At 45.5% G+C, this 15646-nt stretch overlaps 1 protein-coding gene across 1 annotated transcript in view; it reads left to right on the forward strand.

The window, feature by feature from the left end:
- The first annotated feature begins 3847 nt into the window (after positions 1–3847).
- LOC127632992 (transcription factor MafG-like) overlaps positions 3848–15646 on the forward strand; it is a 50389-nt gene continuing 38590 nt past the window's right edge. Inside the window, exon 1 of the mRNA XM_052111847.1 lies at positions 3848–4072. Within this exon, the coding sequence (XP_051967807.1) occupies positions 3950–4072 (123 nt within the window). The 5' untranslated portion in view covers positions 3848–3949. The remainder of the gene's footprint in view (positions 4073–15646) is intronic.

Raw genomic sequence — 15646 nt, forward strand, 5'->3', positions numbered from 1 at the left:
CCTGAGAGCACTCCAGATCTACATCCTGGACCAGGTTGACTTGTCATTTGGGCCAGTGAGCAATGCTTTAGAACACTTAGTGTAACACATGGCATGTATTAATTAAATGAAGTGATGTTATTATTTGGTAGGACATGTTTAAAAGTAATTGGCAGTAATTTGTTGTCTTCAATTTTAAGAGAACAAAGCGATGTCAATAAAGTGCTGTTTCTCAAAGTCCATCCTAATGACCAAGATGATAAATGTGTAACACTGAACCTTAATATGTTAGAAAAATAAGACATTTAGAGACACTTGCAAGGTTTGCTTGTGACTACAGCAACAATCTGAAGTATTGTAAATATAATATATATAATTTAAGATTGCATAAAGTGGCTTTAGAAGTCAATACACCATTATTTGCTCCCATATCATTGTAACAGAAAATTTGCATTAGTTAATAGTGAGACAGTCTAATTTGTGATTCATTATTAGCTTGAATTGTTTGATAACAGAAACAAATACTCACATTTTTAGGATATTTTACCTTTACCGTACTATTTGTAAAGGTGTGATGTTTGGTCATTTAATTTTGCAATAAAATTTAATCAAATTTTATTAAGAAACTTAAATGCGTAAATCTTCAAAATAGGCTAAAATATGTTTTCAGTACGAGATGCAGTGGTTTAAAACATATGGCAGCCTGATGCTTTAATTTTTGAGCTGAGATAGTTAGGTCTGCGTGCTATTATTTATTTATTTATTTATATCAGTGGGGATGTCTGTAAGACTGCAAGGGAAGCTCAGCTTCCCCTCTAATGTCAAAAAAATAATGGTCAAATATATACTATTGTGTAAACAATTTATTGACTAAAAATGCGTTAGAACACGTTCATCTCGAAGACGAGTTCGTTCAGAATCAGCTACATTACATATAGCAGGTCGGCTGACTCGATTTACTTCTCATACATTCCCGTGAAGCGTCAGTGCATTTCCCTGTTGAAGCCGAAGCGTCCATTGACTTCAATGGGGCTGCTCTGAACAGTTTTTTCAGTGCTCGAAAATAGACGGTCATTGGATAAATGCTGCGATTATGTCCCGCCCACGGACGCTCAGCGCCTCTGGGGGTGAACGAGGAGTGGGCTGGCCCGACTCCGGCTTCGCGTGATGATTGGAGGATCTGTCGAAAGACTGCATCTCCTTTTGATTGACAGCTAATCTGTACTATAAGAAGTCACTGAAGCTATTTCACGCTCAGTCCCATCGCTGATTTCTCAAGTGTAGTCGAAAGACAAACTGCTGCAACCTATTTCTTTATATTTGTTTGGCTGAAATTGCTAGTCAATTTGCATAATACATTTCACACAATTATACACCACATTCCTTGTTTCAGTTTTACCAAGTTTAATATATTTTGTTTTAGAGCCGTTCGCTTCGCTTCGCTTCGCTCATTCATTCATACAGTAGGCTAGGCTAGCGTCAGTACGGGTGAAACTGCGCACGATGGCAGACGGTGCTAATATTTTCGACCTGATTTTGGCGAAGCCATTTGAAAGTCTTCCTTACGAGGAAACAATTTGAATTAAACAGCAGGGCAGATCAACACCTAAGATTGATTTAGTGCAAAAAATAGGGAAAAATAACAGGTCTTTTCAGCTCTCCTGGTATGACAAAGTTAGCTGGCTGACTGGAAGTGCTGTGACAAATAAAATGTACTGCTGGCCATGCCTCTTGATGAAACCATCTCACGGATGTGTTGTTTGGTCAAAAGTGGGGGTTGAGATCTGTCTAACTTTGACAGGGCATATAAAAGACATGAAAAGAGCAATGAACATGTGAGTGCATGTGCAAGATTAAGTTGCATGGGCAGGATCAGGGTTGAGCATGCAATCAATGAAGGTGCTCGCATTCAAGTGACTAAACATAATGAAACAGTCAAACAAAACAGGGCCTTCCTAAACCGCCTTATTGATGTAACATACTTGCTTGGCCGACAGGAGCTGTCATTTAGGGGACATGATGAGAGTATTGAATCATCCAACAAGGGAAATTACAGGGAGTTCACAGAAACATTATCTAAATATGACTCTGTACTGTCCACACAATTAGAGTCCTCAACTGTGTTTTCTGGTATGTCCCATACTATTCAAAATGACTTGATCTCTGCTCTTGCAGCCACCATTTCTGATCAGATCAGAGATGAAATTCAGATGCTCCCTTTTTTGGATGGCAGGTGGATGAAACAACTGATATATCCTGCCGTGCCCAACTCTCTGTCATTGTTCGCTATGTGGATAGTGCAGGTAAAATTCAGGAGCGCTTTATTGGATTTTTGATGTTTCTGGAGGGCTAGATGCTCAGTCCGCTTTTTGATGTTTTAAATGAGAACATGCAGGCCTACAATTTTAAGGATAAGCTTGTGGCACAGACCTATGATGGGGCTGCTGTCATGGCTTCAGCACTCAATGGTCTGCAGGCCAAAGTGAAAGCAATAGCCCCAAGTGCAATGTTTGTGCATTGCTATGCACACAGACTGAATCTGGTGCTGTCACAGGGGGCTAAATGCTTGCCTGAGTGCAGAATTTTTTTGCATCACTCTCTGGGTTTGGCACATTTTTTTCAAAATCCACAAAGAGGACGTCTTTTCTGGAGTCTGCAGTCTGTTCAAGGTTGCCCAGAAACACTCCTACTGATGGAATTTCACATCACGGATAGTGAGCACTGTGGCAAACAATTATGATGGCCTCCTGCAGACATTTGAAAACATCATTGCAGACACGACAATTGATGATGATACACTGGATTGTGCCAAAGGCTTTCTGAGGAAACTGGAGGATTTTGAGTTTGTGTTCATGTTGTACACATATGAACAAATCTTCACTGAGACTGATGTGGTCTTTGATGTTGTCCAGCAGAGGGCTGATGGATGTTTTTTACTTCAAGAAAAGAATTGAATCTCTTCTTGCATTTGTCAAAGAGAAAAGGTCAGAGGGGGCTTTCCAAGCTGTTTATGCCAAAACAGCAGATCTCACATCAGACCCACGAGATGAGCCCATGAGAAAGCACCGTCTGACCCAATTGCAGGATCCCCAAGAGCACTACAGAAATCTCTACATGGCCATCCTTGATAACATCTTGGAGCAGATTCCTCAACGTTTTTCAAATTTGGAAAGTATGCTCTTCTTAGAATTAGTCAATCCAGGGAAATTTGATGACATGAGACAAGAATTTCCAGAGGAGGCCTTCCAAAGTGTCCTGAAAAGTTATGGCCATCACTTTGATTCAGGGAGACTGAGGTCTGAACTTCAAGTCCTGTACTCAGATCAGGACTTGCAGGGTAACAGGGAAAGCTGTGTGATTACTTGGTGTTCCTCAAAGACATGGAGTTGGACAGTGCAATGCCTCAGCTTTACAAACTGTTCTCATTAGTGGCAACAATTGGAGCTACATCTGCAGGTGTAGAAAGGAGCTTCTCCTGTTTAAAGCGCCTCAAGTCCTACACCCGTAACACAATGGGCCAAGGTCGCTTAAGCAGCCTAGCTCTGCTGGCCATTGAGAAGACACTGGTCAAGTCACTGGAAAAGACACCTAGTTGGTACGACAGAGTCACAGTGCATTTTCTCGAAAAGGAACGTAGGGCAGAATTTACTTTTAAATACGTTTATAATGTAGGCCGAAAATGAGCTTCCCTCTTTGAAAGACCAGCAGCCGCCACTGATATATATATATATATATATATATATATATATATATATATATATATATATATACATACATACATACATACATACATACATATAGAATATATATTAAATACCAACATTGCAATTACAGTGAGACATTACAACAATAAAACATGGGTGGCAAAATCTTTGTTATTGATGAATGTTAATGTGTGCGTGTCGCTTTAAGAGTCTCGCTGCGCGTTGCGTGGATCCTTCATGAATGAAAGCACGTGAGCAAACATCATATGACGTCTGGCACCAGCGCGAGAGAAAGCGGATCAACACCAACACAAAATTCACCGACAACACCGTCAAACTCCCGTGGGATTCTCTCCGGTGACCGTCATTTGCTGCTTCACAGGCTTCCGGTGAGTGCGTTCTGTGTTTGTAGGCGCGCTGAAGTTCCGCTCGAGCAGACGAGAGACGCTCAGATATGCGATCTGTTTTGCTGAGTGTGTGCGACACTGTGTGTGTGTGTGTGTGTGAGAGAGAGAGTGTGTGTGTGTGTGTGTGTGTATGTGAGTTATCTCTTGTAACTTGTCATTATCTGTTTTGTGTATTAATGCTTTGACAATATTGTATGTAAACACAATCGTGCCAATAAAGTACTTTTAAATTGAAATTGAAAAATTGAGAAAGGGAGAGAGTGTGTGTGTGTGAGAGAGAGAAAGAGAGAGAGTGTGTGTGTGTGTGTGAGAGAGAGAGTGTGAGTGAGAGTGCATGCGTGTGAGTGGGCATGAGTTTGATGCATGTGAGAGTGCGTGTGAGTGGGCATGAGTGTGCTGCATGTTAGAGTGTGCGTGTGAGTGGGCTGCATGTGAGAGAATGTGTGAAAGTGTGCACGCAAGATAGTGTGTGTGCATGAGTGTGCGTGGGCATGAGTGTGCTGCATGTGAGAGTGTACATGAGTGTGAGTGGGCATGAGTGTGCTGCGTGCGAGAGAGTGTGTGTGAGTGGGCATGAGTGTGCTGCGTGCGAGAGAGTGTGCTGCATGTGAGTGTACATGCGTGTGAGAGTGTGAGTGGGCATGAGTGTGCTGCGTGCGAGAGTGTGCTTGAGAGTGTGAGTGGGCATGAGTGTGCTGCGTGCGAGAGAGTGTGCTGCTTGTGAGAGTGTGTGTGAGAGAGAGAGAGAGAGAGAGAGAGAGTGTGTGAGAGAGCGTATGCATGTGAGTGAGAGTGCATGCGTGAGTGGGCATGAGTGTGCTGCGTGCGAAAGAGTGTGATGCATGTGAGTGTACGTGAGTGAGTGGGCATGAGTGTGCTGCTTGTGAGAGTGTGTGTGTGAGAGAGAGAGAGAGAGAGAGAGAGAGAGAGAGTGTGTGAGAGAGCGTATGCATGTGAGTGAGAGTGCATGCGTGAGTGGGCATGAGTGTGCAGCGTGTGAGAGAGTGTGCTGCTTGTGAGAGTGTGTGTGAGAGAGAGAGAGAGTGTGTGTGTGTGTGAGAGAGAGAGAAAGAGTGTGTGAGAGAGCGTATGCATGTGAGTGAGAGTGCATGCGTGAGTGTGAGTGGGCATGAGTGTGCAGCGTGCGAGAGAGTATGCTGCATGTGAGAGTGTGCGTGCGTGCGAGAGAGTGTGTTGCATGTGAGTGTGCATGCGTGCGAGAGAGTGTGCTGCATGTGAGTGCATGTGAGTGGGCATGAGTGTGATGCATGTGAGAGTGCATGTGAATGGGCATGAGTGTGATGCATGTGAGAGTGTGTGTGAGTGGGCATGAGTGTGATGCATGTGTGAGTGGGCATGAGTGTGCTTGCTGCATGTTAGAGTGTGAGTGGGCTGCATGCGAGAGTGCATGCGTGTGAGAAAGTGTGATGCATGAGTGTGCTGCATGTGAGTGTGTGTGTGTGCGAGAGTGTTTAATGCATGTGAGAGTGTGCATGCGTGTGAGTGGGCATGGGTGTGCTGCATGTGAGTGGGCATGAGTGTGCTGCATGTGAGAGTGTGCTGCATGTGCGAGAGAGTGTAATGCGTGCAAGAGAGTGTAATGCAGGTGAGCGTGTGCTGCATGTCAGTGTGCATGCGTGTGAGTGGGCATGAGTGTGCTGCGTGTGAGAGTGTGCTGCGTGTGAGTGGGCATGAGTGTGCTGCATGTGCGAGAGAGTGTGCTGCATGTGAGAGTGTGCTGCATGTCAGAGTGTGCATGCGTGTGATTGGGCATGAGTGTGCTGCATGTGAGGGTGTGCATGAGTGTGCTGTGTGTGAGAGTGGGCATGCGTGTGAGAGTGTACATGCATGTGCTGCATGTGAGAGTGTTCTGCATGTCAGAGTGTGCATGAGTGTGTAAGAGTGAGAGTGTGCATGAGTGTGAGAGTGCGCTGCGTGTGTAAGAGTGTGAGTGTGCATGAGTGTGAGAGTGCACTGCGTGTGTAAGAGTGAGAGCGTGCATGAGTGTGAGAGTGCACTGCGTGTGTAAGAGTGAGAGCGTGCATGAGTGTGAGAGTGCACTGCGTGTGTAAGAGTGAGAGTGTGCATGAGTGTGAGAGTGCACTGCGTGTGTAAGAGTGAGAGTGTGCACCTGTGAGAGTGCGCTGCGTGTGTAAGAGTGAGAGTGTGCACCTGTGAGAGTGCGCTGCGTGTGTAAGAGTGTGAGTGTGCACTGCGTGTGTAAGAGTGAGAGTGTGCACCTGTGAGAGTGCGCTGCGTGTGTAAGAGTGTGAGTGTGCATGAGTGTGAGAGTGCGCTGCGTGTGTAAGAGTGAGAGTGTGCACCTGTGAGAGTGCACTGCGTGTGTAAGAGTGAGAGTGTGCACCTGTGAGAGTGCACTGCGTGTGTAAGAGTGTGAGTGTGCATGAGTGTGAGAGTGCACTGCGTGTGTAAGAGTGAGAGTGTGCACCTGTGAGAGTGCGCTGCGTGTGTAAGAGTGAGAGTGTGCACCTGTGAGAGTGCGCTGCGTGTGTAAGAGTGAGAGTGTGCACCTGTGAGAGTGCGCTGCGTGTGTAAGAGTGTGAGTGTGCACTGCATGTGTAAGAGTGAGAGTGTGCACCTGTGAGAGTGCACTGCGTGTGTAAGAGTGTGAGTGTGCATGAGTGTGAGAGTGCACTGCGTGTGTAAGAGTGAGAGTGTGCACCTTTGAGAGTGCACTGCGTGTGTAAGAGTGAGAGTGTGCACCTGTGAGAGTGCGCTGCGTGTGTGTGAGAGTGCGCTGCGTGTGTGTGAGTGTGCACTGCGTGTGTAAGAGTGAGAGTGTGCACCTGTGAGAGTGCGCTGCGTGTGTAAGAGTGAGAGTGTGCACCTGTGAGAGTGCGCTGCGTGTGTAAGAGTGAGAGTGTGCACCTGTGAGAGTGCACTGCGTGTGCTGCGTGTGAGAGTGTGCATGTGTGCGAGAGAGTGTGCTGCGTGTGAGTGGGCATGAGTGTGCTGCATGTGCGAGAGAGTGTGATGCATGTGAGAGTGTGCTGCATGTCAGAGTGTGCATGCGTGTGATTGGGCATGAGTGTGCTGCATGTGAGGGTGTGCATGAGTGTGCTGTGTGTGAGAGTGGGCATGCGTGTGAGAGTGTGCATGCATGTGCTGCATGTGAGTGTTCTGCATGTCAGAGTGTGCATGAGTGTGCACCTGTGACAGTGCGCTGCGTGTGTAAGAGTGAGAGTGTGCATGAGTGTGAGAGTGCGCTGCGTGTGTAAGAGTGAGAGTGTGCATGAGTGTGAGAGTGCACTGCGTGTGTAAGAGTGTGAGTGTGCATGAGGGTGAGAGTGCGCTGCGTGTGTAAGAGTGATAGTGTGCATGAGTGTGAGAGTGCGCTGCGTGTGTAAGAGTGTGAGTGTGCACCTGTGAGAGTGCGCTGCGTGTAAGAGTGAGTGTGCATGAGTGTGAGTGCGCTGCGTGTGTAAGAGTGTGAGTGTGCACCTGTGAGAGTGCGCTGCGTGTGTAAGAGTGAGAGTGTGCACCTGTGAGAGTGCGCTGCGTGTGTAAGAGTGAGAGTGTGCATGAGTGTCAAGTGCGCTGCGTGTGTATGAGTGTGAGTGTGCATGAGTGTGAGAGTGCACTGCGTGTGTAAGAGTGATAGTGTGCATGAGTGTGAGAGTGCGCTGCGTGAGTGAGCGCTGCGTGAGTGAGTGTGCACCTGTGAGAGTGCGCTGCGTGTGTAAGAGTGAGAGTGTGCACCTGTGAGAGTGCACTGCGTGTAAGAGTGAGAGTGTGCACCTGTGAGAGTGTGCTGCGTGTGTAAGAGTGAGAGTGTGCATGAGTGTGAGAGTGCGCTGTGTGTGTAAGAGTGTGAGTGTGCATGAGTGTGAGAGTGCGCTGTGTGTGTAAGAGTGAGAGTGTGCATGAGTGTCAAGTGCGCTGCGTGTGTAAGAGTGAGAGTGTGCATGAGTGTCAAGTGCGCTGCGTGTGTAAGAGTGTGAGTGTACATGAGTGTGAGAGTGCGCTGCATGTGTAAGAGTGAGAGTGTGCACCTGTGAGTGCGCTGTGTGTGTAAGAGTGTGAGTGTGCACCTGTGAGAGTGCGCTGCGTGTGTAAGAGTGTGAGTGCGCACCTGTGAGAGTGCGCTGCGTGTGTAAGAGTGTGAGTGTGCACCTGTGAGAGTGCGCTGCATGTGTAAGAGTGAGAGTGTGCTGCATGTGAGAGTGCGCTGCGTGTGTAAGAGTGAGAGTGTGCACCTGTGAGAGTGCGCTGCATGTGTAAGAGTGAGAGTGTGCACCTGTGAGTGCGCTGCGTGTGTAAGAGTGTGAGAGTGCGCTGCGTGTGTAAGAGTGTGAGATTGCGCTGCGTGTGTAAGAGTGTGAGATTGCATGAGTGTGAGAGTGCGCTGCGTGTAAGAGTGAGAGTGTGCACCTGTGAGAGTGCGCTGCGTGTGTAAGAGTGAGAGTGTGCACTTGTGAGAGTGCGCTGCGTGTGTAAGAGTGTGAGTGTGCACCTGTGAGAGTGCGCTGCGTGTGTAAGAGTGAGAGTGTGCATGAGTGTGAGAGTGCGCTGCGTGTGTAAGAGTGAGAGTGTGCATGAGTGTGAGAGTGTGCTGCGTGTGTAAGAGTGTGAGTGTGCATGAGTGTGAGAGTGCACTGCGTGTGTAAGAGTGAGAGTGTGCATGAGTGTGAGAGTGTGCTGCGTGTGTAAGAGTGTGAGTGTGCATGAGTGTGAGAGTGCACTGCGTGTGTAAGAGTGAGAGTGTGCACCTGTGAGAGTGCGCTGCGTGTGTAAGAGTGAGAGTGTGCACCTGTGAGAGTGCGCTGCGTGTGTAAGAGTGTGAGAGTGCACTGCATGTGTGAGAGTGCGCTGCGTGTGTAAGAGTGTGAGTGTGCACTGCGTGTGTGAGAGTGTGCACCTGTGAGAGTGCGCTGCGTGTGTAAGAGTGAGAGTGTGCACCTGTGAGAGTGCGCTGCGTGTGTAAGAGTGTGAGTGTGCACTGCGTGTGAGAGTGCGCTGCGTGTGTAAGAGTGAGAGTGTGCACCTGTGAGAGTGTGCTTCTGTGAGAATGCACTGCGTGTGTAAGAGTGTGAGTGTGCATGAGTGTGAGAGTGCACTGCGTGTGTAAGAGTGAGAGTGTGCACCTGTGAGAGTGCGCTGTGTGTGTAAGAGTGAGAGTGTGCACCTGTGAGAGTGCGCTGCGTGTGTAAGAGTGTGAGTGTGCACCGTGTGTGAGAGTGTGCACCTGTGAGGCGTGTGTAAGAGTGAGAGTGTGCACCTGTGAGAGTGCGCTGCGTGTGTAAGAGTGTGAGTGTGCACTGCGTGTGAGAGTGAGTGTGCACCTGTGAGAGCGCGTGTGTGTAAGAGTGAGAGTGTGCACCTGTGAGAGTGCTGCGTGTAAGAGTGTGAGTGTGCACTGCGTGTGTAAGAGTGAGAGTGTGCACCTGTGAGAGTGCGCTGCGTGTGTAAGAGTGAGAGTGTGCACTTCGTGTGTAAGAGTGAGAGTGTGCACCTGTGAGTGTGCACTGCGTGTGTAAGAGTGAGAGTGTGCACCTGTGAGAGTGCGCTGCGTGTGTAGAGTGAGTGTGCACCTGTGAGTGTGCACTGCGTGTGTAAGAGTGAGAGTGTGCACCTGTGAGAGTGTGCTGCGTGTGTAAGAGTGAGTGTGCACCTGTGAGAGTGCGCTGCGTGTGTAAGAGTGTGAGTGTGCACTGCGTGTGTAAGAGTGAGAGTGTGCACCTGTGAGAGTGCGCTGCGTGTGTAAGAGTGTGAGTGTGCACTGCGTGTGTAAGAGTGAGAGTGTGCACCTGTGAGAGTGCGCTGCGTGTGTAAGAGTGAGAGTGTGCACCTGTGAGAGTGCGCTGCGTGTGTAAGAGTGAGAGTGTGCACCTGTGAGAGTGCGCTGCGTGTGTAAGAGTGTGAGTGTGCACCTGTGAGAGTGCACTGCGTGTGTAAGAGTGAGAGTGTGCACCTGTGAGAGTGCGCTGCGTGTGTAAGAGTGAGAGTGTGCATGAGTGTGAGGTGTTCGTGCGTGCATGAGTGTGTAAGAGTGAGAGTGTGCATGAGTGTGAGGTGTTCGTGCGTGCATGAGTGTGTAAGAGTGAGAGTGTGCACGAGTGTGTAAGAGTGTGAGTGTGCACCTGTGAGAGTGCACTGCGTGTGTAAGAGTGAGAGTGTGCACCTGTGAGAGTGCGCTGCGTGTGTAAGAGTGAGAGTGTGCATGAGTGTGAGGTGTTCGTGCGTGCATGAGTGTGTAAGAGTGAGAGTGTGCACGAGTGTGTAAGAGTGAGAGTGTGCACCTGTGAGAGTGCACTGTGTGTGTAAGAGTGAGAGTGTGCACCTGTGAGAGTGCACTGCGTAAGAGTGAGAGTGTGCATGAGTGTGAGGTGTTCGTGCGTGCATGAGTGTGTAAGAGTGTGAGTGTGTAACTTCAGCTTAATTAGAGACAGGCTCACTATTTCTTACAGAAATGTTTTGCAGAACAAATTTACAAATGTAAACGCACTACACACACGAGGAATAACATGCATGTGTGGAGAAACGCTCAATAGTACCAAAATCAATTCTTAAATACAGTTTATTTTAGAATAATGTACCAATACAATCTTAATCATACATTAATACAATTCTAAATTAATTTCTACAAAACAATTGTCAGGAGAGAAAAAGAAAAAACTTGAAACATTCTTTAGATACGTTTTGTTTTTAGTACTAGTACCTCAATATTCTGTATCAATTTAGTCTTATATTGGTCAATATTAGATTCACTATTAATCTATTAATTACTGTAACAAGTTGTAATAGTCCTATTCTTGTATTTTATTAATACAATTATATTTCTATTTTATACTACGCTATACTATAGCTATTATAATATAAAGCTTTAAAACATTTGATCAGTGTTTATGCTCATACACATGACTGCCGGACGAGGCGACATGACGCTTCTGTGCGCGTTGCGCTTGACGCGCGCTTTAAAGGGCTCGCCGTGCTGAATCATCACGATCAGGTAATTCCGCGAAAACACACACACACTCACTCACTCACTCACTCACTCATAGAGAGAGAGAGAGAGAGAGAGAGACATGTTGACAGCGAGCAGACAAAGGGCTCATCGATACACACACCGTCATCTATGATCGATCACCCGCCGGTGGCCGTTCTGATCGGCTCAGATCGTCGCTTTTGATTTGAAACGTTTACAGAAATCAGCGGGATTCGTGTTGTGTTATAAAGAGTGAGCGTGTGTCTCTAGTCAAGCTGAAGTTACACACACACACACGGATCTGTGAATAATCGGAACCTGTCGCTTCATCAGAACCGGCTGCGCTGCACGCGGATCGATTCCAGGTACCGCGCGCTGTTTGTACAGTTCTGTTTGAGAGTTGTGAAATAATCCTACAGGTTTAAAGTGTTTCAGATAGTAATAACGTGATATTGAAGGATTGTGGATCATTAAATGATGAGTTCATGGTAGTACCTTGTTGTGGGAGTAGTTTACTTTGACACATTGTTTATTGGCAGATCCGGTGGTTTTTCGGGGTGATTTGAAGTGAAACTAGTTTCCCGGTTTTTCCCTGCTGGTCTTGATTCGTTCTTCAAACACGGATTCAATTCAGTTAAATGTCGAACCGGATCAAACCCAGTCTCACGATATCAGCGTGATTTTAAATCGTCAAACGAGCGCTATTAACGGAGGGTGCTGATTCATCAATCGCTGATATTTGTTTGACGTGAGCTCGCGCGGGCACCGGGGAGTCATGGCAACACGGCACATTATTCACCGGGACCGGAGAGCTTTCGAGGCACGGAGAGAGCGCGTGGATGATCGTTTAAATCGATAATATCAGTAATTAATATAATCACTGCGCAGATTCTTGTTGTAATAATATAATAATAACACAATTCAAATATTGATATAATAATTCAAGGACTCTGGACTCAAGCATTTTTATCTTTTGGATTGGTAAATAAGTTTCAGTGACACTAAAATATTCGGTCCTAAATTGCACATATAATCAGAAAATGTATAGATGTATATTAGATGTTGTGTTATTAAATAGACATATTATGGCGGGAAATCCTTGCCCACCTAGACCGCACTGAGCATCAGGTGTTCCAACAGCATTTTCTGCAATACTACTATATTCATAAAATATACCTGGGCACTGTGGGCTTTCCATATTTACACACCGTTGTATTTGCACGGTACTTCAATGAACTTTAAAGTATGCTGTGGCAATGCCAAGCTGTAGTGATGGTTTCTTAGTGATAGTTTGCTATATACTATGATACATAATTAATATATTCATGTATGGCTGTATTTACATGGTACTCCAAGGGACTTGCCAACCTAGACAGCGTTTTTGGGTATCCAATGCGTACCAGATCAGCTTGATGCCCATGATGATGCCCTGTATGATTGCCTAATTAATGTACCGTGGTATTTACATGGTACTTCAAGAAACTACAAAGAGTACCATGGTAATACCATGGTATAGTGATGGTGTCAGATGGTATTACCATGGTATTTTGGTATATACTGTGGAGGGGCACAACTACATATTTCCGAGCGGGTATGCGAAACAAAATTTTGCTCCCCATGTATTTGTCAGGGGTGATGTTGGAGGGGTCCTGGAGGCCGATTGTGCCCCCTTTACATGCTTACATGTTTCCTATGCATTGTATGCGTTGCATATATGGGGTTTGCGTCTCTGATACAGTGGTAATGAATGATTATTATATTCAGATACTGTGGTATTTAAATGGCTCTTCAAGGAACCGAAAATAATACAATGGTAATTATAAAGTGATGTCAGATGGTATTACTGTGGTATTTTGGTAAATACTATGGTACTGATTCTGAGTGATTATCATTTATATACCGTGGTATTTACATTGTACTTCAAGCTGCTTCAAAGAAGAATATCATGGTACTACCCTGTACACAAGCGCAGTAGCATGGTGCTCTCTTAACAGTAAGGTCTTTGACGGATTATTGTGGTACTGTAAAATTGATCTTGTAGAGCCATTGTAGAGCAGAAATATCCCAATAAAGATCCCAGCTAATTGTGGTAGTGGGTCCATTGGAGTCTGAAACGGTGTGGTTGAGGGGTGTAATCTGATCAGGACTGAATATTCACTGTCTCCGTCTTTACTGAGCGCTGACCGATGCTTATGAGTGAAAATCTGCTGATGTTAGACTCCAGAGAGAGCAAATGCGTGCATGATTGAAGTTGTGGTGAACGGGAGAGTTTTTGTCTTTAAGGCATTCTGTGAAAATGCTGAGACGACGGAAACACTGCCTCTCGCTTGACAGATGGCGTTTGCGCTGTTTTTGGGGATCTTTCTGCTCGGTGAAAGACAATGCGATGGTGTGATGTCACAAACGACTGTAGACCTGCCTCCCCGAGGTTACTCTTAAATAAAGATGTAAAACGGTGCTGTTTTGAGTGTTGGAAAGAACAAGAGCTGAATGCTGTTCTTGCAACTTTTCAAAATGCAACACTTTTATCACCTAAAGAAATGCAATCGTTTGCATTTACAGTAAGTGTTTTGCAACAGATTGCAGTTTCTCTGCTGCTGCTTTTAACGACAGGTAGTTTTTTTCCCTTTTTGTCTCTCTTCCCCCAGAAGAATATTCTTCCTCTGCTTCAGATGCATTAGTAACTTGTGCTGAATTGTCATAAAAACAATGTAACGCGTTTTCTTTATGCAAAATGTAATATCTCATTTATTTTTGCTTTTGTGAAAAAGGACCCTCACATGTCCTCGACTGGTGTCATGAGTATCACCCCATTCATCCATCTCAGCAGGAAGTAAATCTGCTGCTTTTGAATTTGTCCTATTTTGTCCAAACATCCTTAATTTATGAAGGTGAATACAGGAAGTTGTCAGCGTGGGTGATGAGTGTCTTGTCTCTGCTGGAGGACAGGTGTCCTTCAGGAAGCCGTCTCTCTCTCCGGCGTATGAGGACACATTGTTCAGTATCCAGCGGCTGGTTTAAAAGCGCTGGAGATGAGCTTGAGATTTATTACCTTATGCGAGGGAATCGCTGAGCTGTACACACACACACGTCCTCACAAATGGATGCTCAAATATTACGTCTTTTTAACGCTGGGTTATGAAGCTCTGCTGCAAAGCGCTGGTCGTGGTGCTAAAAGTGTGCAACATGCAGACAACCAGTGACAAACGAAACAATGCTCACATCGTTAAATATTCAGGAGCTTTGTACAGCTGCTTTGTTTAGGTTTTAACCTGACTGAAATAATGACTAACCCTAGGTGAAGTATTAACAGTGTTAAACATGGAGCAAGATAACCCAGGATAGTGTTGACCCAAGGCCCCATTAAATCGGTCTTTTAGTTCATGTTTGTGATATGGATGTGTCAGGGTGGCCGTCCAACAGCTGACTAGTTGATTAGTGTTGTCGACTACTAACATGAATATTTTTGTGGTGGTGGTTTTATTCCAAGACTCAATTATTTGAGGGATGCAACTTCTCGGAGAGCATTTATGTGTGATGATAGATTGCTGTGCTTTACATTGAAGCACAGCAAAACCTTCTGCAAGAAGTTTTGTTTCTTTAATGCTTTAATGTTGTCAATATACACAGTTTCAGCCATCAAAGGGCCGCATCAACGATACATACAAGACGATCACTGTGGGACAGTAAATCCCCTGCTGTGAGTCATGTTCCCGTATTTGTGAGGTGCTTTCGAGAGAAGTCTTGCTGATTCTGTCTGACACTGTTTCCATAAAGAGTTGCAGTAAAAAGGTTTAAACTGCTTGATGTCTTGAACTATGTGAACTTCTACTTTGGTCAGTCATGGACGCTCAGGACAAACGTCCCTAAACACTCCAGTTACATTAAAGCGTGTCATTCTGCGGTTTTGTGCCGTTCTGTATTGGAGCCGTTCTTATTTCTTACGTCTCTTCCTTTGGTAGTTTTGTGCAGTAAGATGTCACAGTTATTAGCCTATATTTTTTGTAGGCTATAATTGTCAGTTATCATGTCTTTGAACTAGGAACATTATGAAAATATGAATTTTACTAATGAGATTTTATTACTTTTTATAATTTTGGCTTTTTTAATGTGAACAAATAAATGTATTCAATCAATAAACAAGATATTATTTTTGTTACATATTTATTGTTAAATTGCATTATTTGTACTATTTACAAGTATTTACACTGATTTGTTGAAACCGGTACTGCAGAGTTAAATGAGCGCATGTGTGGCGGGGCGGAGGGCGGGGCCGGGTCATGATCCTACACACCTGGTCCCGTATCAGGCTAATCAAGCCTCCGAGAGGGATAAAGGTCGACTGCAGGAGGATGGTGCGGGAGAGAGAGATCGTTTACAGACATGTCCGTCATGTGTGTGTTTGTCTTTTGTTTAAGTTTTATATTAAACTATTATTTATGTTGAAAAGCCGGTTCCTGCCTCCTCCTTTCCATTGATCACTTTACAGCATGTTAACGAGAGAGGACTCCAATCATCTGTGCATGCATGATTAGAATTAAATGTTTTTTGTAGTTGTTTTTGATCAATAACTGACTGTAAAGAACAGAAAGGATATTAAAAGAGTCATT

The sequence above is a fragment of the Xyrauchen texanus genome, chromosome 39, assembly GCF_025860055.1.
Source record: "Xyrauchen texanus isolate HMW12.3.18 chromosome 39, RBS_HiC_50CHRs, whole genome shotgun sequence".
Lineage (NCBI taxonomy): Eukaryota > Metazoa > Chordata > Actinopteri > Cypriniformes > Catostomidae > Xyrauchen > Xyrauchen texanus.